The 23,385-nt window shown below is 36.9% G+C and overlaps 2 protein-coding genes across 2 annotated transcripts in view; one reads left to right on the top strand and one right to left on the bottom strand.

The window, feature by feature from the left end:
* LOC109100568 (PDZ domain-containing protein 8-like) overlaps positions 1-5,672 on the top strand; it is a 39,071-nt gene extending 33,399 nt beyond the window's left edge. The window contains 1 exon segment of the mRNA XM_019114005.2: positions 30-5,672. Coding sequence (XP_018969550.2) covers positions 30-2,287 — 2,258 coding nt within the window. The 3' untranslated portion in view covers positions 2,288-5,672.
* A 1,407-nt stretch (positions 5,673-7,079) lies between these two features.
* LOC109100567 (synaptic vesicular amine transporter-like) lies at positions 7,080-23,268 on the bottom strand. Its single transcript, XM_019114004.2, has 16 exons — positions 22,893-23,268; positions 22,450-22,623; positions 20,965-21,301; positions 20,479-20,537; positions 20,221-20,304; positions 19,560-19,652; positions 18,697-18,786; positions 18,446-18,489; positions 15,952-16,012; positions 15,387-15,482; positions 14,122-14,200; positions 12,445-12,496; positions 10,204-10,267; positions 9,772-9,891; positions 9,528-9,661; positions 7,080-7,790 (listed from the first exon to the last, which is right to left on the bottom strand). Exons 2-16 carry the CDS (start codon positions 22,580-22,582, stop codon positions 7,686-7,688), a joined length of 1,551 nt encoding a protein of 516 aa, XP_018969549.1. The 5' UTR covers positions 22,583-22,623; positions 22,893-23,268; the 3' UTR covers positions 7,080-7,685.
* Between the last annotated feature and the right edge of the window lie 117 nt (positions 23,269-23,385).

The raw sequence follows: 23,385 nt of genomic DNA, 5'->3' as shown, positions 1-23,385 counted from the left end.
CAAGCGTTCTTCGTTGTCTGTTTGCACAGGAGTCAAAGTGACGTCCTCTGTCCAAGTGCCGAAGCTGCTAAAACAAGCTGGAGAGAGAGTGATAGTCTTATATGAGAGGCCGGTCCGGCACCAGGTGCCTACTTTGGGCTTGGGGACACTCCAAGAAACCCTAGGCCCAGTGGAGGAGCCCAGCTATCTTCATCAGCCTGGGGGTTATGAGGAGGACCCAGCCCCAATAACCACCTTGGACATATCTGAAAACAGAGATAATGACTCTGAGTTTGAGGAGCTAATCGTTGAGTCCAAATCAACTGCAGTTCCAGTTACCGTTGACACTAAGGAGGATTTCCTGCTCTCTGTAAACCAAAGTCCCAAAAAAACTGTGGCCAACTTGGCCAAGCCCCTTGGTTCCATCTCGCCAATTCTCAACCGCAGACTGAACCTTCAGTCCCCACTCAAACCCCAGCCCAAAGAATCACCAAAAGCACCAACTCTCAAGACTGCTGAACCTTATGAACCACCACAGAGACCAACGGTGCCCCCTCCTCCACCACCTGCACGCCCTCCTGTCCCTCCCAGGCCTCATATAAAAGTTACATCTGCCTCCTCAGAAACCCAAAGCCTGGTCGAAGGTAACGAACCTGCAGTGGAAAAAAGTCCAGAAAAAATGCAGCCCACTCCTGCCAATGGTGACAAACCGGTAGAGAAAATCGCTGTTAAGTCACAAGAACCAAAGCCGCTGAGCAAGAACCCAGAGCCTGTGGAGGAAATTCCAAATATTCCAGCCACAAACAAACAAGATTCAGCCAAAGACAAGATATCTGAGAGCTCCTCCAACACTAGGGACAGTCTCGATGAGCAGGGTCTCTGGGAATCGTCTGAAACAATGTACCGCAGCAGAGCTGCCCGCTGGAATAAAGCCTCTGTGATCCTTGAGGTGGAAAGCCACCACAAATTCCTTAATGTAGCACTTTGGTGCAAGGACCCCTTCAAGCTTGGTAGTCTCTTGTGCTTGGGTCACGTCAGCTTGCGCTTGGAACACATAGCACTGGAATGCTTAGCTATGTCATCTGCTGAATATCAAAGCACCTTCCGTCTATGCGCTCCCGAACCAAGGGCCAGCGTCAGCCGTACGGCTTTGCGCAACTTGAGCACTCACAAAGGTTTCAATGAGAAACTCTGCTATGGTGATGTTACACTCAACTTCACTTACCTTGCAGATGGGGAGACAGACCTCTCCAGTGGACTGGTAGAACGTGAGCGAGAAGGGAGTCTACAGGAAGAAAACTTAAAAGACCGGGAAAAGGAACGGGAGCAGGTACTCATAGTAACCCGGGATGAACCAAGTTACAGCGGCATGCAGATCGGAGAGATGCGGCACAATTTTCAAGACACTCAGTTCCAGAATCCCACTTGGTGTGAATATTGCAAGAAGAAGGTGTGGACCAAGGCTGCCTCACAGTGCATGACCTGCTCTTATGTCTGTCACAAGAAATGTCAGGAGAAGTGTCTAACAGAGCACCCTTACTGTGTAGCCGCCTCAGACCGGCGTGGGGCGGATCCTGAGGCCAAGTCTACCATCAATCGTGCAACTACTGGCCTAACACGTCACATTATCAACACTAGCTCTCGACTCCTCAATTTGAGGCAGGTACCCAAAGCCAGACTTGCAGAACAGGGTGCAGAAATGGGACCAGGGGTGGTGGAACCTTCTCCGAAACACACACCTAACACATCTGACAACGAGAGCAGTGACACAGAGACCTATGCTGGGGCCAGTCCTTCAAAGCAGCCACCTGGAAGCAGTGGCTCCAAACTGGTGCGCAAGGAAGGTGGGCTAGACGACAGCGTCTTCATCGCTGTCAAAGAGATTGGTCGAGATCTTTATCGTGGCCTCCCGACAGATGAGCGTTCACAGAAACTGGAGTTTATGTTGGACAAGTTGCAGCAGGAGATTGACCACGAGCTGGAGCATAACAACTCTTTGAGTGTGGAAGAGCGAGAGACGGTTGACTCTCGACACAAGGCCCTCATCTTGGCAGCTCTGGCCAAGTCCGGTGAACGACTTCAAGCTTTGACTCTGCTCATGATTCACTACCGTGCTGGCATCGAAGACCTAGAGTCTGTAGAAAGCACCTCACCATCTGAACAGCATGGCTTTCCGAAGGCCAAAGCCGAGGGTCTGGAGGCGCTGATGGGCACAGAAGTGTACGACAGTGACATTTGCAGTCCTGTTGATGTTCAGATGCTGGATGAGATTACAGAGGAGCAGATCTGTGTGGAGGCATTACCGTAAAGATGACACAAGGCATCAGAGCTTGGGATTCAAGAACAAAGACTTTTCTCATGTTTGACTTGGTTGACATGTGGGTGTTCCACAGGTGATTGTGAGGTTTGCAAAAGTATTTCTAAAGATCACTGCAATGTACTGTCAATTAAGGAAATTTGTGACTGTCTGTATTTTACCTTTTTTTTTTTTTAACGTTTTAATTTTTTTAATAAATATTTTTCCCCATCTTTAGTCCTTAGTTACTGTTTTAGAGGAGAGAACCATCTGTAGATTCAGCAGTATTACATAAAATACGAGAATATACCAGAATATGAGTTCAATGATCAAACCAAGTTTTACCTGCCTTGTCTGAAAGGTGCCGTCGATTTTTTTTAAGCATAACAAACTTCAAAAAGAAGAGCTAGTATGAGCTTGAATATGTATTTTTATTTTAACTTGTATTGGTAGAGACTGAATTATGTACATGTGTGCTGTTAGTGATGTTCATGGTTTCAAAATGCACTCTGTTCATTGTGTTTTGAGCTTCGAGCCCCTTTTGCCTTACAGTATATCCACTACAAAATGTAGGATTATATCCTGAACAGCAGTCCATAGAAAATGATGCCATTCCTAACCAACATTTTCCTCTCTGATAAGCACCTTTTCTCGTGTTACTTTACAGTTGTTACTAATTTTAAAGCATAATTTCTTTAATGTTAATATAGTTATTTTTAGAATATTTAATGTTGAATTGAGAGGGAATCCTCATAGGACAGATAATATTGATGTTATTATAATACTGGGGACCATTCTTTGTCTCATTTATATTTGTCACAAAGCCATTGTGACGTTTTTTCTTTTTTTGAGGGAGGGATATTTATATTGCATATGTATGTTTCATAATATATGTTTCCAATAATTCCAATAATCTCATTACATAATCTCACAATTAATTTCCTTTGAGCCTTTATGAGTTCTAACTACTGGTGGCGATATTTCTCAAACCAATTTGGATACTTTTTATCCACCATCAGATGGTCCTGGTGAATGGTTCTGTTTGTGTGAATGTGTCAGCCTTTTTGGTTTGGAAGGTGTCATTTTATTATAATGCAAGCAAATTTTCAGTATATCTCACATTTGTGTGCTTGGGCATGATTTGTTGCAATTGAAAGTTAATTTTACATGTGTACTACTGAATGTATCTCCCAAATGACTCACTTTACATTCATTATTCCATTCACCTCTCAACACATCATCTCTCAAAGTGTAAAACATCATTAAAACTATCTTTTTTTAATGCATACAGTATTCCTTAATTCCCAAAGCTACTGTGCAAGGTAATGAACAGTCTGTAACCTGTTTGCTGGGCTCAAAAGCTGAGAGTGTGTTGTGACCTCTGTCTGTGTATTGCTGGTTAGTTTTAATTTACTTTAAATGGACCTGAAGTAAGATTCATTTTTGCTGTTACTTCATGTGGTTTACACAATAACTACTGTACTTGGCTATATGCATTACTGAATTAAAGATTTTTAGTAAAAACAAACGACAAAGCCTTTATGTGGCAAGGACAAAACTCCTAGCCCAGGGGTGGCCAACTTCATCCCAAAGAGGCACAGTGTAGATTTCCTCCAACCTTGATAAAAACTGACCTGCCTGTAGCTTTCTAGTAACCCTTAGACCTTAATTAGCTTGTTCAGGTGTGTTTGATTAAAGTTGGAGTGAAACTCTACAGTGGCTCTCCAGGATTGAAGTCCTAGTCCTGTCCTTGTTCAACCAACCTGTGTTGACAGTCGTGCTGTCCTTGTTAACGTTTCTGCTGCTACATCATCTATTCAGTGGGCCTGGGACATAATTTTTAAGGTTGGGTCCCCTCACCCTGGCCCAATGAGTATGTATCACCATAGAGGACCTTAGTGGACCCCCCTCGTTGAAGGGACAACATACCCTATTCAGCTGGTGTAGAATTAAGTCTGTTTTTGCTTGTGCAATATTTGCATATGAAGTTCATTACCACTCAAACCAGAAAGGAAATTTTTCCTTTTGCTTCACTTGAAGGAATAACATTTAAATGGTAAGCTTTCTAAGTTTTTTTTTTTCTAGCTTCTTGTCTAGTTGCTGCTGCTGTAATCCTGTGCTTCTCAAATACAATGCCACCCATCATATGATCTCAAAATATTTCTCCAATTATATCTATCACAATAAGAAAAAAAAACAGTAAAGTAACAAGTACAAAACATCACATCCTCTTCGGCAAACTGTGGTTAAGCTTTTCTGGGAAAGCTGTTGTTCTTATTGGAAGCTGTGTCATGTTTAAAGCGCTATTGTAAATGGCCTAGTAATGTAGGTGACTTTCAACCCTGTTCTTTCTCCCTGAACGTATATAGTGCTCAACATGTGGGTTCATTCTTTCTTTTGTTGTTGTTGTTGTTGTTTTTGCTTCATGTTAATATGATTTTGTTCTTTTGTGGGTTGTGTTTATGGTGGAGGGCATCTTCCGACAAAGTGCACAGCTTTTAAACTTGCTGCAAGACCTTTACGCACTGACATATCATATTTGCTTATGCACTTGAGATAAATAAATTATTAGAAATGAAAAAAGTTCCTCTGTAGTTTTTGCACCTTCCCGTTCACACTGCTCTGCTGCAGGCTAGGTATTTAATGTATTACAATAACCCTAGAAACAAGATGAATACTGCAACAAAATTAAGTTATCAGTGGTCATTTTCTCTACATTTAATAACCGTGAAGCCAGTTGCGTTCTCAATCCTGTGTTTAATGGAAAGGTAGCACAGTGGAATGGAAAATGTGTTGAATGTGTGAATGACTCCTTACATTTAGTGGGTTAAACTGTATGGACAGTCACTTCTGCGAGCTGATCTCAGGATTATCAAAAATGATATGTTCATAACATTAATAAGACATTGGGAGCAGGTGGCATTTTCAACCCGTTAAAAAGATTTCCACGCTGCAGAGTCAATAACAGGAAATAACACTCTTAAGCCTTGGTCCAATTGGGTAAAGCAAAGCACGTTTTTAAATCAATAGACCATATTATAGTTGAATTTGATTGGATTTTCATTGGATAATGCAGTCTTGAATTGTCTTTCTAGCAGGTTCTCATTTCATACCACTACTAAAATGAATTATCAGTCATGTAAAGTCTGTTGTGTTTGCAAGATGATGAAGATCATTGGGGGGAAACAAGCATTACATCTTTTTAAACATTTATTTTCTATTGCGGTCACACATACATTACCTTCAGAGCTCTAAAGCTGATGTAAAACCTAACCACCAGACCAAACACTGGATATAAAACCATCAACTCAATCTCCTAGTTGATATAGTTTAGACACAAACAAAACATACCAGTCTGAAGGCACACACTGACATTGGCACATACACTAATTTCTGATAAAACTATTTGAGAATAAATTACATAACACTCTTAACCCTTACTGGGTAAACGGGTTAAAAAACAACATCGAGGTTAAAGGACACTGCTGCAACTCAAACATTGGCAGCACATTGGCCAGTTTGATGACAGTTTGCGTATAAAAATCATAGTGTAACTGGCGAACAACTGCAGTTGTTATGATAGGAGATTGGGAGCAGGGCACCGTTCCTCACATCTAACACAAACATCCTCCAGTTGTGCAGACACTTAAAGCTAACAAGATTTTTCTCAAAGGCTAGTTCTGGATGCAACTGTTGTGTTAAACTGATTGTAGCTCCAGAGGAAAACATCTCTGACTTTATTTTCCTGGATGTATCCTGCAATAGAATGGACGTTTCCCTCAGTACAACAATGCCTAGAAAAATAAAGGAGAATCGAGCTATATTGAAGACTTAATTCTAAACTGCTTTACCTGTACTAGTCAGATAATTGAACTCCAAACCAATTATTTCAGCTCAAATGAAAATGCCTGATATAATCTACTTGATAAACAAAAGATTGGAATTATACATGTTTTTAATATTTGTTTAAGCTGTCATTTAGCAGATGAAGTATGCGGTCGATGGTACGATAAGATAATTTTGTTTCTCAAAAACACATTTACAGCTACACTTGCCATTAAATGGTGTTTGCAACAGGTTGTCTGATTTTAAGGCATAGAATGCATCTTTATTTAATAATAATAATATAAAATAAATAAATGAAAAGACCTGCACAGACGCTGATTTGATAATTAAACTCATTGCCCAAATAAATATTTGTAGTCTTGATAAAACCCCAGTAATTTCATATATGGCTTTAAGATACAAGCTTAATTTAAGGCCATGTTTCATTTCACAGCCAGTTCAGTTCTTAAAAAGAAGATCAATAACACATTTGCTAGAAGCCAAAAAAACATGTTTAATTTAAAAGTTGAAAAGTGGAAAGAGGGATATTTAGGTGTTGTTGCGTTCTTTACTTATTAGCATTCCAGCACATTCAAAGGACTTACTAAAATATATATATATATATATATATGTATACTATATACACTTTAAAAGCAAAATATAATCTAAAGTACCTAAAGTATCTTGATGCTTTACAGCAATAATTTCCTTTGTTTAACTAAACTGAAACGGTTTGTCGCCATGTGTAATCAAAATTTAACTGTGGCTCATCTTTGATAGTACAGTACATCATTTTTAGCAGACATCACGCAAGTCACACAAACAGAATGTGAAAGGAGGAAAAGTTGACATTCTCCTTGATTATCTGATGCTTGTCAGACCTTTTGCTTTTTCAAAAATCTCCTCTCAAAAGCCTAAATGAAAACAACAGCAGTGGAATCATATAATGTACCAGATTTGAAGAAATCGATCCCAAACGTGAAAATTCAAGTTTTAATTGACCTAAAATGTTCTTCAGCTGTTCTGAACTGATTATGATACATATAGCAACATTTTAAGGCCCATTTCAAGGTGAGTTCTGACTGAATACAATGACATTTACGCATATGAAAAATATTTAACAGGACTGATAGATACATATATGAAGACCATACTTTCCTACCACCACAGACAAACAATAAATATCCAGTACATATCTGTCCATTAAGTCATACTGAATGAATCGTATCAACTACCCTGACATTCGAATGAGAAAAAATTATTATGCTGAATAAAACTGTAGTTATGTTTTCCGTTTATCCTCACTCAAACCCCACATTTTGAATCACACACAAATGTTATCCATATCGATAAGGCTGTTGGTTAGATATTTCACCTCTCCCACACTGAGAACAAACAGCAACGAGAACAACTTTGGTTTGCTTCAGAAGAACATGACCATCACAACCACAGGACAGTGTGGGACAGATATGGGACATTCTCACCAATTAGCATTGTGGTTTTCTTTAAAGTCTGTTGTTTTCCTCTTTCATTCAACAAAATAGATACTCTGGGTGACATACATGGCCGAGGGCTTTGATGAGGCTTATTCAGGGCTCTCAGGATCAAAATCGTCACCCATTTGGTAGCTGGAGCCCTGGGTGGAGTATGAACGGGTCTTCATTGAGCAGCTAGAGTCCATCAGAATGGCCTGAGAAAGAAACAGAGATAAGAAAATTATCATTGGTGTACAGGACACCTTACAGCTGTCACATTTATCTAGAGTGATCTTATGCCACATACAAACCACATCAAAGCAAATATACTGTGCATTTACACTACAATTATGTACTGTATGCAGGAAACTCAATTTGTTTGTCCAAAAGATTGTGCAAAAGATTGACATGAAAGAGCAGCAGTGTTCAGACGGAAAGGAAGAAAACATTTGGAACATCATTCTGGAATCACAAAATCACTTCTGTCCTATTTATGTAATGTGAATTTATATATATATATATATATATATATATATATATATATATATATATATATATATATATATATATATATATACATATATATATATATCCAATGCTAATAATCCTCTGTAGACCTGCAGTTTTGAAAGACCAGCAGTGACAAATAAGAAAAACAACATTAAGGAATCAATGATCAATTTATTAAACTAAACAAAATACAAATGTAAACAATCTGTTTTGTTAAAAGCGCTGTATAGGTTAAATGCTTTTCAAAATTAATAAACTGGCGAACTGACAAATAAACAGATGTACTTATAAATAAATAAAATAATCAAATAAAAAGTAATTTAAATGTAATTTATTTATAAAATAAAAAACATTAATAAATCACTTCAAATTTACAAATAAATAAATGATGAATAAAATAAATAAATTATGCATAATTTAAATTAAATTGAATGTTTAGAATGTTAGCTGTCTTTGTAGTAATCTATTTTAGAAACTGTCAATTTGAAATTATTTGTCTTTTTTATTATTAATTTCTTTATTTTTATTAAATACTTTGAAGATTTCTTCATTCAATTTGAAGGTGGTACTCTGTGTTAATCTGGTTGGCTACTGCTGTTGACAGAAATTTTAATTTCAGAAAAGGACAAATAAAGAGTAAAGTATTTAATAAGTGGTCTTAATTGCGTAATCTCACTTTCTTCATTAGTTATTTGATTTCACACCCAATGGAAGCATTTGTGACATCATCAATTGTGGGCGGAGCTGATCTGACTGGCAGTACACCACTGCTAGTGAGAGATGGTGGGTTTATTGCACTGTGATTGAATGAGGCTTTGATAAAGACGTGCAGATCTGGCTTGTGTGCGTGTGCACGTTAGTGCTCTTCAGGAACAGTGTAGTGCTCCTCTTGAGAAAGAAAGACGCTGGCTTTGATCACGCAGCATTTGAGGGCAAACGCACGAGTCTGTTCAGATTAACATCACTCTTTGATCTTAGCTTAAGGGCATGCTGCACAGTTTTTATTTGTAGCTATTATGTAATATATATCATATTGCAGTCATATTCTATCATGTCAGTGACTTGAAGTTAGAGATGAAATTAAAATGAAAGCATGAGTGAATGGCAGGTGGAGAGTGAACATATGGTTATTATTGGAATAATAATAATGATAATAATGAAGATTATATGGATACGAGTCAGGATTCATCCGTCGTCCATCTTGGAGCAAAGTGCAAATGTATAAAATCAACTCCCTACAATTCTTCTTATTTAATATACTGTTTCGCATGGAAATTTTCACACTTTAGGAGTAAAACAGATTTCCAATGAAAATTACTTGGAAATGTAGATATATGCATATGAGCTGTAACACTGCATTAATATGCTGTGTTTGAGAGTGAGTAGACTGGAATGAATGTAATGTATGTTGAATTGATGGATGACATGTTGTGGGGTCTGACCATCTTTTCCTCATTAGCAGGAGGATTTCGCAGGAGGAAACAGAGAGGAGCAAACAGGATGTCTACCACACCAATGATGGTCATGAGCCAGGGGAAGCCAATGCTCCGCGCGATCACCCCGCCTGCTGATGGACCTATACAACACACACAAGTGTTAAAAGCTATTAACACATTCCCCTAAAAAACTTCCAAGTAGAAATTCTAATTAATTCATGAAAATTAATAACAGAATTGGAAAACTTACCAAATGCAAAGCCCATACAGAAGGCAACATCAGCAATGGCATACACACTACCGTACACAGACACGTGCCTCAGATCTACTAGGTAACCCATGATAGGCATCATGGAGGAGTCCACCATACCTGCAGACCACAAAATATGGACTGTCTCATATAGTGGGTCTGCCACTAGTGAAAATACTTCTATTTTCTGAATATAATACATAATTTTCATTATAGTATTATCAGAACAACAATTTTTGTTTAATTTCAGGTTTAAATCATTTATTTAAAAGGAGAAGCACCTCTATTATAGTTAGTATATTACGCTAAATTGAACCTGTTTTATAATTGATGAACTTTACACTGTTACTGAACCGAACTGAATCAGCTTGACTTGACATTAGTGCAATAATATTTTAGAAACTTCTAATACAGATAAGAAGCAAAGCTCACCTATTGCAAATCCAACTCCAAAGTTTGGCACAATGAGTCCGTATATGTCTTTTGCAAGAGGCACCTGTTGGACAATTAGAAGAACTCAATACAGGAAGCTGGCGCATATATATATATATATATATATATATATATATATATATATATATATATATATATATATATATATATATATATATATATATATATATACAGAGATATATATATATATATACAGGTCCTTCTCAAAAAATTAGCATATTGTGAAAAAGTTCATTATTTTCCATAATGTAATGATAAAAATTAAACTTATTCATATTTTAGATTCATTGCACACCAACTGAAATATTTCAGGTCTTTTATTTTTTTAATACTGATGATTTTGGCATACAGCTCATGAAAACCCAAAATTCCTATCTCAAAAAATTAGCATATTTCATCCGACCAATAAAAGAAAAGTGTTTTTAATACAAAAAAGTCAACCTTTAAATAATTATGTTCAGTTATGCACTCAATACTTGGTCGGGAATCCTTTTGCAGAAATGACTGCTTCAATGCGGCGTGGCATGGAGGCAATCAGCCTGTGGCACTGCTGAGGTGTTATGGAGGCCCAGGATGCTTCGATAGCAGCCTTAAGCTCATCCAGAGTGTTGGGTCTGCGTCTCTCAACTTTCTCTTCACAATATCCCACAGATTCTCTATGGGGTTCAGGTCAGGAGAGTTGGCAGGCCAATTGAGCACAGTAATACCATGGTCAGTAAACCATTTTACCAGTGGTTTTGGCACTGTGAGCAGGTGCCAGGTCTGTGCTGAAAAACGAAATCTTCATCTCCATAAAGCTTTTCAGCAGATGGAAGCATGAAGTGCTCCAAAATCTCCTGATAGCTAGCTGCATTGACCCTGCCCTTGATAAAACACAGTGGACCAACACCAGCAGCTGACATGCCACCCCAGACCATCACTGACTGTGGGTACTTGACACTGGACTTCAGGCATTTTGGCATTTCCTTCTCAGTCTTCCTCCAGACTCTGGCACCTTGATTTCCGAATGACATGCAAAATTTGCTTTCATCCGACAAAAAAAAAAAAAAAAAAGTACTTGGACCACTGAGCAACAGTCCAGTGCTGCTTCTCTGTAGCCCAGGTCAGGCGCTTCTGCCGCTGTTTCTGGTTCAAAACGCACACGCCTGTGCACGGTGGCTCTGGATGTTTCTACTCCAGACTCAGTCCACTGCTTCCGCAGGTCCCCCAAGGTCTGGAATCGGTCCTTCTCCACAATCTTCCTCAGGGTCCGGTCACCTCTTCTCGTTGTGCAGCGTTTTATGCCACACTTTTTCCTTCCCACAGACTTCCCACTGAGGTGCCTTGATACAGCACTCTGGGAACAGCCTATTCGTTCAGAAATTTCTTTCTGTGTCTTACCCTCTCGCTTGAGGGTGTCAATGATGGCCTTCTGGACAGCAGTCTTACCCGTGATTGCAGTTTTGAGTAATGAACCAGGCTGGGAGTTTTTAAAAGCCTCAGGAATCTTTTGCAGGTGTTTAGAGTTAATTAGTTGATTCAGATGATTAGGTTAATAGTTCGTTTAGAGAACCTTTTCATGATATGCTAATTTTTTGAGATAGGAATTTTGGGTTTTCATGAGCTGTATGCCAAAATCATCAGTATTAAAACAATAAAAGACCTGAAATATTTCAGTTGGTGTACAATGAATCTAAAATATATGAAAGTTTAATTTTTATCATTACATTATGGAAAATAATGAACTTTTTTCACAATATGCTAATTTTTTGAGAAGGACCTGTATATATATATATATATATATATATATATATATAGGTATCTTATCTTATTATTGATTATGTGAAAACACCAAATACAGTCTAAAATTCTGCAGAACAGAACACTGTTTTTGTTCCTTTTCATAACCTTTTTAACCCTGATGTTTTTTCCATAAGAATAATTCCAAATGTGCACTTGACTCTCATCTGAACTTGTTTTCCAGTCTAATCTGATAAGCATCAATAAGAGAACAGACTGTCTTCCTGCTAAGCAGGATATATCCAGGAAAAGACAGTCAGAGCTCTATTTTCAAAAGAAAATTTCTTTCCAGCCCTCAACTGCACTAGTGGCCAAAAAAAACATCTAAGGCCTCTGTGAGCCATAACAGTATTGAAAATAAGGTTTTCAAATATTTATAGGTATGGTGTGCTCTCTGAGTGAAGTTAATCTCTAACAGGGATTTAGCCTAAAAGAACTTACACAGATAATGCTGATTCCAACCAGAAGCATCCCTATAAGTGAGCATAGCCATCTACAGAGAGGGAGAGAGAGAGAAAAAATTGAAGATGAGGCCAAAAAAACAAAAATAAACCTGCCTGCTACTAGTGATACCACCCCAGAACCACCACCAGAAATACTTAATTGTGTCTGCTTTACAATGAAACACAAGCTCATTGCGACCAATTCCCTGACATAATATATTAATTGTGACCCATATAACAGATGCATCATTTAACTTGAACAGCAACAAACAATAATACAGCAAAATAATTAACTAACTACGATCATCTAGCCCTAAACATTAAAAAATTATTTTATCATAGCTTATTCAGTAGTGCTGCATTCTTGCACCGCTTGCGCGGGAATTTGTGTCAGAGACGTAACAATTTAAATGCGACTTTGTGAAATGGACTGTCCTAAATTGTTGCTATAGTAGCATCATATTAATGCTAGAAAGTCTATGCATTTGGCAACTATATTTTTTTAAATAAACCATTATATTTCATAATTAAAATCTATTTTCACACTCATCTTGGGTGAGGAGGTGGGATAGTCTCCACACCCCATCCCACCATGGCGCTGGCCCTGCAACAAATGTCTGCTGTTCTGAACCAGAGGTTGCTGCGAACTAAGACATTCCGTAATAAACCTAGGTCACAAAGCTTGAACAACAGCACCGGTCCTAATAGAGATGCATAAAGTTCATAAAATGTCACAGTTCAAATCTACAGGCCCTGCTGAGTTTTTCCCCTGAAAATTCAAATGCTTTGCCAGACATGCATGTCTTTTCTTAGAAACATCTCCAGGCATTTTTAAGAGAATGTCATATGTGACATGGAAATGCAGACAATCATAGATCCAGGGTCTAAAATGAACACCAAGTTTGGCCTGTAACTTTATTAGAAACAGTACCATAATACATAGTCTACAAGTTAAATTGTATAAAATGATAGTTTGACCCTATATGGCTCATGGAGGTGACAAGTATAAATAAAAATTATATACACTAACATTCAAAAGATTTTATTTTTGAATTTATTTTATCTTTCATTCAGCAAGGATGCATTAAATCGATAGTATCAAAAGTGATAGTAAAGACATTTTATAATGCGACAGAAGATATCTATTTTACATAAATGCTGTTCTTCTGAACTTTCTATTCAATGAATCCTGGAAAAAAAAAATCAGGTCTCCACCAAAATATTAAGCAGCAAAACGGTTTTCAGCATTAACAAAAATGTTACTTGAGTGGCAAATCAGCATATTAGACTTATTTCTATATAATAAATAATAATTGATATTTAATTTTAATTTAAAAAATACTGTAAGAAATATTAATACTCCAATAATACTCTCAATCCAGTCGACACTGGCAGGTGTGACTGTTCATTTTGGACCCTGCTGACACAACATATTCTGATTACGGGAAACATGTATATGCCTCTCATAAGAGCTTACAGTTCATTAAAAGTAGTGTGTATAGTTTAAACAAACAAATAAACAGCATGCTGCTGAGACTGATTTTTAAAAACACAATTACAAAACTTGGCGACAGCTCATTTAGAGCTGTTTCAAAACAGAGGAAGCTGATAGCAAAGCAGAGGAAGATAAGGCAAGAGAAGTAGGAAAAAAAACACATTAATTTCCCTCTCCTACCTCCCCATTTTGTGAGCCAAAACGGCAAAGATGTTGGTCCCTATTAGATATGAGATGCTGGCTGGCACGAACGCAACCCCTAAAAGGAGAGAGGAGAGAGAGAGGGGGGGAGAGCTCAGATAAGACGACACAATATCAGTATGATCTCAAAGCTGCTGTTCGTCTGACAGACGCTGTTATGAAGCTGCTTCTCTTATTCTCCCTCTCCTTCTCTTTCATTAGCTCTTTTGCTTTCCTTTGCCTGCCAATGACACCTCAATATCCTGCCAGACCAAAGACACTCCCTTTCCCACCCTCACTCTCCCTGTTTCTCTGCTTTCCTTTCTCTCTTTTTCTCTTTATTATCTGTCAAAGCTTTGTAAACAGCAGGAAAACCGTGGAGAAACCCAGAAGAAACTAACTGTTTAAATTGTATTTTGCAGTCTGGAGTGTTTTACACAATTCTGGAAGTTAATTTTAAACTATTTTACTACTAAATTTACTACATTTCTTTTAATTTAAAAAAAATTCAAAAATTCCTCCTAAAATGCTCTTAAAATTTCATTCTCATTATAATAAAAGAAATTCATTCTCATTACTACAATGCAAAAAAAAGTCTTATTCACATTATTACAATAAAGAAAATCGTCCAGTTCATTTTATAGTAATTAAAATCAGCGTAAATTAAGTTCAGTAAAACAAATACTAATATGATGTTTACTTAAAATTCTACTTTACAAATATATTTTACAATTTAAATCATATAACATTTTTAAATTACAGCAGTTTCAGAACTGAGCTTCATAAGGAAACTTCAGGGGGTTGTGAGTTGATAAAAAGCTAATAATAAATTAATTAAATAACAAAAAAGGTAAAAATAAAAATAAATAAATAATACTATTAAAATAAATAGCATATTTTATTTAAAATACATTTTAAAATACACATTTTTCTTCATGCTAATTGTTTTTATTTCTTTTAATTTTGCTGTAAAATACAACCTGACCATTTTTATTGATATTATTAACTTTAGCTTTTTACTAATATTCACTGTCTTTAGCTTGTGTCCCTAATGTAACATTAATATAATAATAAATAAAACATACTTTAGGCTTTATTTGCGGTTTCTTTCACTTTGTCCATAATTGTTCATTGTAATTGTCCATAATAAATTCATTGTAATGTATGCCCTTTTTCTATCTTGCCCACAGTAACCATTTCTCTGGAAAGACAGGAATTGAAGAAATGTGTAAGTGTTCACATTAACAAGAAGCACATTATCCAACCTAGCTGCCATTTCCTGGGACACATAGTCTCCATCATCCAGATGGGCAGAGCTGGCTCCAGCATAGCAATGGCCATGTTAGCAAAACAAATGGAACCTGAAAAAGAAAATGAGGAGGGTGAGTGAATTCATCCTCTGAAGAATTCTGTCTTTCTGTCCATCTCTCCCCCTCCCTCAGCATCCCATTCTTTTCTTTTCTCAGATATAATAAACAGCATCATCTTGCCCCTGCACTCAGGCCACTGTAATTGGAGAGGAGGGGAGGCAGAGACAAACACAGATGTGTTTCTTGACCACTTCACTCTCTCTCTCTTTCTCATATATACACACACTTGACACTTTCTTATCCTTATCTTACAAAAAGGAGACCCTCTTAAATGTGTCACACCCCCTAAAGCACAACTAATGGCACACATAATTGACTAAACCATTGGTTTCTTTCTTTGCATGTATCCTGAATCCATTCTTATAAAAAACTTTCACCTTCAAAAAGAAAATAAGGTTTTCACTTTTATTTTTGATAAAACAGTAAGAATGAACAATTTATTTGTGTTTACATGTCTGACCTGCTGCGATGAGGATGTATGGATCCTTCATGAGGGTAATAAGTGAAGTTCCTTTTTGGCTCTGGGAAAATATTAGTTAGAATTAGAAGTTTTTTTTTAAAAAAACATTGCAAACAATTTACCCTTAAAAATAATGTTACAGTGGGAAGACAACAGCAACGAGATCCTTGTCAATTCAAAACATATCATATACAGGGGACATGGTCTTGTGTCACAGCAAACAAATCCTAATACCATAGTTATCTATTTATTCCTATGGGGAAATTTAAAAGAAATGTTCAATAGATTTTTGCTGTATCTGAAGTGAATCCCTCAACTTTCTGGAATGTTTTTCCAAATTTTACATGTTTACTTTATTTATCAGGATATAATAAGATATTTATTTATTTATTGATATGGGATTTTATCTCATTCCATTAACAGTCCTGGCCTCACTCAGGTCAGGTGAGTTTTTCTAAAGAGATGTACGTCAGGGTATATAATTCTATTTGAGAAATCTTGCCCTAGTCACCACAGCGGTTCTCATGGAAATGGGCTCCTTGAGAGTCACACAAAACAATATATATAATGCCCCGTACGCAGTCTGTTCCCTTTATGACACCTCTAAGCGATCAGTGAAAAGAAGATCACAAACAACTTTGTGAGTGACAAAATATACCAGTCTTAACTCTCCATATTGATGTGGGAATTGTGGCATCTCTAGTGCAAATGCCCAGGCATCATTTCTTGAAGGTACTGAAAGATTTCAGAAATATTATTTTTAAATTTAGGTATGACTTTTTTGCCAAAAGAAAGGTAAAGCATACTAGTTAACAAAGTATTCATTTAAGTAAGTGATTAAAAGATGATGTCTATACTTTTTATAACGTTAAAATAGTTTCTTCTTTAACAGTATAATACCTAGAAACAATGAGTGAGCCATTTGTTGGTTGATTGGAAACATTGCTCTGTTTTTATTTAAGCATCCTAAAAAAAAACACTGACTCAACCGATAACATGAATTTGGGGAGATATTTTGTTGTTTGTTCAACCAGACAAGGAGACTGTTTAGGTAACCTATTTGAAAACAATCATTCTTTAACATTTCTTCAATCTAGTTCTTCAATATAGTCATAACAGAATTTTGCGAGAAATGCCTGTAATAACACTCTTTTTTTTTTTTTTTTTTTTTTTTTTGGAGCAGTCACCAGGCAACAACTGACAATTACCCTCTCCTTAAATCAGCACTTCTTTACTCCCCTTCTCTGCACATACTGCTCCTCACCGGACATGTCATCCCACTCAAAACACCCTGCGACATTCAGTGGTACTACTCTAACCAGGTGAAGATCTTAACCATCAAACAATTAGTTCTATTCTTACCCATAATCCTTTTGGATATTGATACTCAAGGGGCTTCCGAATAAATGATCTGTTTTAGTATAGCTATGACCTGATGTCCAAGCATAACTGATTTGATTGATTACTGATTTGAGATAACAGGTCTATCGCCTTCTGGCCTTAACTGTGGTGATGACATTAAAAAGGTTCCATGGATGTTACAGTTTCTTCACTGAAACATAAATTCCAATAACAAACTTATTTTTAAGAGCGCAGCAACATTTCGCATTAGATTTCTTTTGAAGCTTATTTATTGCTGGAAAGTAGTGAGTTAAATGCATCATTCCTCATAAAAGATGACAAAATCTCACAGATAACCCAAACACAAGTAGCTACATAAATACATAAAAGATACACACTGTCTGTAAGGGGAACTTGGGGTCTCTGTAGTAACTGATACCCATCAACCCTCATTGATCAAAGTCAGACATGTTTTGATTGGATCAGCCACTCCACTGTACATTTCCTATTACTGTGACGGAAACCAAAGCACTATTCCAAATACACTGTCCCTCTACACACATTGCTATCAACATGTACGACAATCTATGCATTCATACACTGTAATCCATATAAACCTATTTTCAATCCTAAATACATACTGAGGTTTAAAAGTAACCAGTGTGAGACCCAAACTCCCCTTGCAAATCATTCTAGTCCTGCTACAGATAAGACTAGACCAATCATAGTACAAAACACACATCATCCCTAAAGCTGCTTCTTCCTGTTTTTGCCCACAAGAGGAATACCAAGTAAAGATTCAATGTAATGTGGAGCTTCTAGAAGTTACAGAAGGTACAATTACAAAATTACAAAAATGACTTAAGCAATTACAAATATGAGCCCATATCATGTTTAATAGACTGTGCAAATCTTTTTCTAGGTCAAAGTAAGCCTCTTACTCAGGAAATTAGACCAAATAATCAACATTTTCATTCTCAAATATGAGTGGAGCTATAAAACCCAAATATTTACACACTTTCTTGTCAAAATGCTGACACAAAGCCTTTCAAATGCAAAGCTTGACCTTTAGGTGAGCGTTTACATGCTATACATCACAACTAACCAAAAAAAAGTATTCAGATCAGATCAGGAAAGAAGGTACCGTACTCACTTCTGGTTCGACCTTCGAAGGCTGAAGCACAAATAGCTGCAAAGCTGCTCATAAAAATAAGAAAACCACATCAGATATAAAGCCAATCTTGTGCAGCATCAGAAATTCAGTTATAATGAGTTTCTGTCAACAGGATTAAATTCTTCATTTGTATCACAATAACATGAAGCTTTGCTACTGAATCTGTCATTCCCATTGTTTTGATTGGAAAAATGTTGGCAAGCTTAAAGAACAGAGATTGATGAACTCACCTCCATCAAGCACCGCCAGCACTGCCAGGATAAGGAAAGGAGCTGTCTTACCAACAAACTCATACATGACACTGCCAAACGGAGGGCCAACTGCACAAAACACACACACACACACATACAGTATACTGCATACTCACAGACTTAATGCAAGCACTGCAACCTCAAAGCATCTTCACTTTGAAAACTCTTGACATTGACAATATGCTTTGAATTAACACAGGCCACAAATCCAATACTAATTGCCCTCTAGAATGTTCACATAACCATAAAGTTACCAAACCTCAGTAAAACAATAAATTGTGCTGCAACAACAAACCCCTTTCAAGTCTCAAACTATCCAGATGAATATAGTTTTATCAGTTTTGAATGAAATTATTGTGCTCTATTTTTCTGCTGCTCTCCACTTGATTAATAAGTACAGTATTTGTGCACTTTAATGACAACAGCAAAATGTAATCACTTAGGACACACAAGATAGCTCTTATCCGGTGGATCACATTTTTTTTTAAAATACTTTCCTTGCCATTATGAATAAAATAATGGACTATCAATGATTAAACATCCTGCAACAGTGGTTAAAACAACATGAGATCATTAACGGGAAGCACTAGGTTCAGGCCCCACTCAGGGAATTTCTTCAGACCACTGCTCTTGGGCTTTAAACATGCCACTTAAAGTTACCTCCCAATCTTATACTCCAAGGCACTTAATTCATAACCACCCAACTTAACGTTTCTCTCTTTGCTTGATATGCATTTCAAGGGGTAAGATTATAGTTAGGATTCAAGATCTACAATATACCACTGCAAACCAAGTTTTGCAGATCAAAATATTAAAAGAAATCCTAAACATAGAGTACACACCCAAAACTCCCATGGCTAGTCCTCCCAGGGCAATTCCTATAGCATTTCCTCTTTCCTCATCATCTGAGTAAACACTCGCCAGCATCCCCATACCTGCATATGACACACAGAATTTACAGAGGTTAAAGGTTTTTTTCTTGTCTGTTACATTAGTATATTAGTATGTCTGCTTATATTAGTATTTTGTGCAATATAATAGATTTCTTTAGCATCCATCAGTGTAACATCAAAAAAAATATTTGCATGTGCTATTTGGGAGTATACATTTAATTCTGCTCTTTCAAAAGATTCAGGCAAAAATGATTCCTCACAATATTAGACTTTTAAATTCTAGCAATTAACCAAAAAATAAACTCATTAAAATATGTTTGTTTGTTTTTTTTACAATGAAATAAGTAATCAGGAGTTTCAAGAGCTAGTTTTGTAATCTAGATCCAAGGCTGTGTACATCTTTGAATGGGAACAGGGTGCATTTTACACAAGCACCTGGAAACCATTAACATTAACAGTGGCTTTATGCATACAGAGTTTTGAGAACATCAAAGTCAAAATGTGTTTTAGCGCACTCAGGTTTATAAATCGTGCACTAAATAAGCATTACATTGCAGGTTTTGACAGCATCCTTTTGTATTCTAATGTAAGGTTGCACAAGATCTGTTACCCGCCACAGAAGAACAGGAAGAGCCGACACCTTGTAGAGATCTGGCCAAAAACAGCAACGTATAACTCGATGAAAACGCAAACACTTCACATAGAGTAAAACGCAGACAGGAGAAAAAGAAAAAGTAGACATATTTATTATAGAAATACACACAACAGATAGTTTGTAGCTAAATCTTACATTGTATAGTGCATCTTCTCCACCCCTTTTCATAAAGACACTTAGAAATGAGATTAATGTTTAAAAAAGGGTACTCACTTAGGGTTGACACAAACATGATGCAGAAACCAGCAAACATCGGGATCTGGTATCCTATTCTGCAATTATAAATATGGAACTTCTTGAACCTCTTGCACCAACATTTTCCATTTGACCACAAACACTGGACTTGCAGTACTGGCATCACTCAGAAGTAAAATCAAGATGTTATAATGTATAATAAATAATGTATTTTTGTTTAGTTTTTATTTTTGCTTCACATCTTGTGACGCTTAGTGCATTACTAAAGGTGATGCGCATTGCTAAAAAAAACTGACTGATCCCAAGATTTTGCCATGCATAGTGGAATCCATTCAATGCAGTGGTGCAAGAGACAGAAAGAGAATTGCAGTGCAATATTCACCTTACTTACACTCCATTTACACTCATGCATACACAAACATATCATGCAATCTCATGCTCTTTTTGAGATTAATGCTAGTTGCTGTATTTTCAAAGTTAAACTTGTGGTTTGCCTTAACCCACCTGTTGGTTAGGGGCCCTATGAAGGGGTTAGTAATTAACTGTACTGTTGCTTTAGAGGCAAACAACAGACCCACTTTCACATTCTCGTTCAGAAGCTGGTCATCTGCTTTGGGGCAGTCAGACTTATTTTGAGGGGGTGTCACAGAAGTAGGGGCTGGGGTCATTGGGCTAGCCGTGCTCATCTGTGGGCTTAAGCCGGTCAGGTGTGTTGTGTTATCGTACAGAGACACAATGCTCTGAAATGTGCCAGATGGGGACAAAGGAGACATGGAGTGATTCTGGACCGACTGAGCAGCCTCGTCGTCCACTGAGTACAGGTAGCTCGGAATGATAGGCACTACAGAGAGGAAAGAGCAGAGATAGATAATAATAACCACGAGACAGAGATCGATATCATTAATTTGTTTATACATGGTCTTAATTTATATCCTACATTACTTGAGGTTTCGCAGTTTGTTATACTCTTAAAACATAGATAATATTCAGAAAATCACGAATCAGTTTTAGAATCAATGTTTTATTTTGTTATTCAGGAATAATTTTTTTAATATATTTATCTGTGTAACACCACATTTGACATTTCAAGTGAGCAGTTGGGTTTGTTAGATGCGTTTGACATTATCATGCGTAAATAACCCACAGGGACACTGTGTACGATAACGCTCAAAAGCCTCTTCATTCAACACTTCAAAGAACGACAGGTTCATTTTCCGCCTGGTTCCGTCTGTATGTACACACAGGCCATATTCATTGTGTGTATTATTTCAAGCTTAATTGTCGTGCCCGTTTCTTGGGTCGCTGACGTGAGAACAAACAGACAATTTAACGCGCGAGTCACTGTCACGTTATGAGAGCGCGCGCGCGGACGGAGCTCTGGCAGAGCTACTTTAATTCAGAACAACTGCAGCCACTGGAGTTTACACGGGGAAACAGTCGTTTAGGATAGTTAAAGGTATTTAATTTACTATCCGAGGCATATTATTCAGATTTATCATTTTACTTTCAATGCACGTTTTTTTTAAATAATTTAAATCAAACAATTAATTTTAATTAGTACTGCAAAACTGTTTTAAAATCAATTATTAAATAAACAAATAAATATAAAATTTATGCAAAAAATTTTTTTTTTCCAATGCTAATATCGCCCTATTAATTAGGAGACCCGCCATATTTTAATTAGGCCTATAACATTTGTATAGCCTACTCTTAGCAAACGTTTGTTTCTTTTGAATTCACGTTTTTCTTAATGCATACATAATGCAAAAGAAAATATATGAATATATGAAATGTTACGTTTTGTGAATATTCCAGATATATTATGAAAGCATATCATGTGATAATATAGGCCATGTTATCGTTAAATGCATCATGTTTATAAGCCGTGTTTGCATGTTTAACAGTTTATCATTGGTCGCTGAGGGATATGTGCTCGCTGCATCATATGTTCCTGTACATGTAACAGGTGTGAACAACAGTAGCACTTACCGACCACCGTCAACAGCATGTTGTCCAACAGCAAAGCAATGAAAACGATCAACAGAATCAGCCTCCGAGACTGTTTTTCTTCTCTTAGCCATGTTAATAAACTAAAATCTCTAAGGGCATCAAACAGTCCCATTTTAATAAAATCCAATTGCCAAAGAACGAGTGAAAAAGATCCTGCAGCAGAAAAACAAGACTGTCAAAGAACATCAGTGGCGTCAAAACATTATAAAATGTGCTTAAGAGAAATTTGAGGAGATTATTACTAATATGAGAGAAATAGGTAAAATAAAGTAAATTTACACTTTTATACAATTATAAATAGACTATATGCAATGAAGCTCTCTGAAAATAATAAACTATCAACAAATGTGATTTTTCTCTTTCTTATGCTAAGTCTAAATATTTGCAATGAATAATACACCCAGTATGGTTTTGATTCTTACCTTATAAGCACATTTGCATTGAGCTTTGCTGTCAGATCCCGGGTGAAAGGCACGCAGGATGCGAGCGTTTTAGTTGCTTGACTGCTGTTTGACGTCACGCTGTTTCGCAGAGAACTCAAATGGGGTGTGCTGCTGTGCTGCTGTGATGTGACACGGGCGAATGAACCGTCAAACAAAAATGAGAGGCAGGAACACCTTATTTACTGCTTTTATTTTTATGTATAACTCTATCTAGCCACTACTTCATTTAATATCAAGTTAAATGTAAGATCTTTATAGGCTATTATTTTCATATTACTATAATGAAAGTCGAATGTGTGCTTTAAGACTGTGATGCTGTTGTTTTAGCCGACTTGACTAGTCTTAAGAAGTTATTTGCAGAGGGAAAGTGGCAATCACTTGTTGCAATCACCAGCAACACCAGCAGCTCGATATCAGTCTGATATCCAAGCGTTTCCGCGCGTTTTATCAGATGGGTGAAATCAGCAGTCTT

Source organism: Cyprinus carpio, chromosome B17 (assembly GCF_018340385.1).
Source record: "Cyprinus carpio isolate SPL01 chromosome B17, ASM1834038v1, whole genome shotgun sequence".
In the NCBI taxonomy this organism is placed as follows: Eukaryota; Metazoa; Chordata; class Actinopteri; order Cypriniformes; family Cyprinidae; genus Cyprinus; species Cyprinus carpio.
The sequence above is the reverse complement of the archived record's forward strand: the minus strand, read 5'-3'. Positions and strand labels throughout refer to the sequence as shown.

Excerpts from the sequence above, each read along its gene's own strand:
- LOC109100567 (XM_019114004.2), bottom strand. The coding sequence starts at position 22,582 with ATGGGACTGTTTGATGCCCTTAGAGATTTTAGTTTATTAACATGGCTA. Across the intron at positions 14,201-15,386 it reads TCCCAGGAAATGGCAGCTAG|GGGTTGCGTTCGTGCCAGCC; the intron begins GTTGGATAATGT and ends CTCTCCTTTTAG. Across the intron at positions 12,497-14,121 it reads TTGGCTCACAAAATGGGGAG|ATGGCTATGCTCACTTATAG; the intron begins GTAGGAGAGGGA and ends CCCTCTCTGTAG.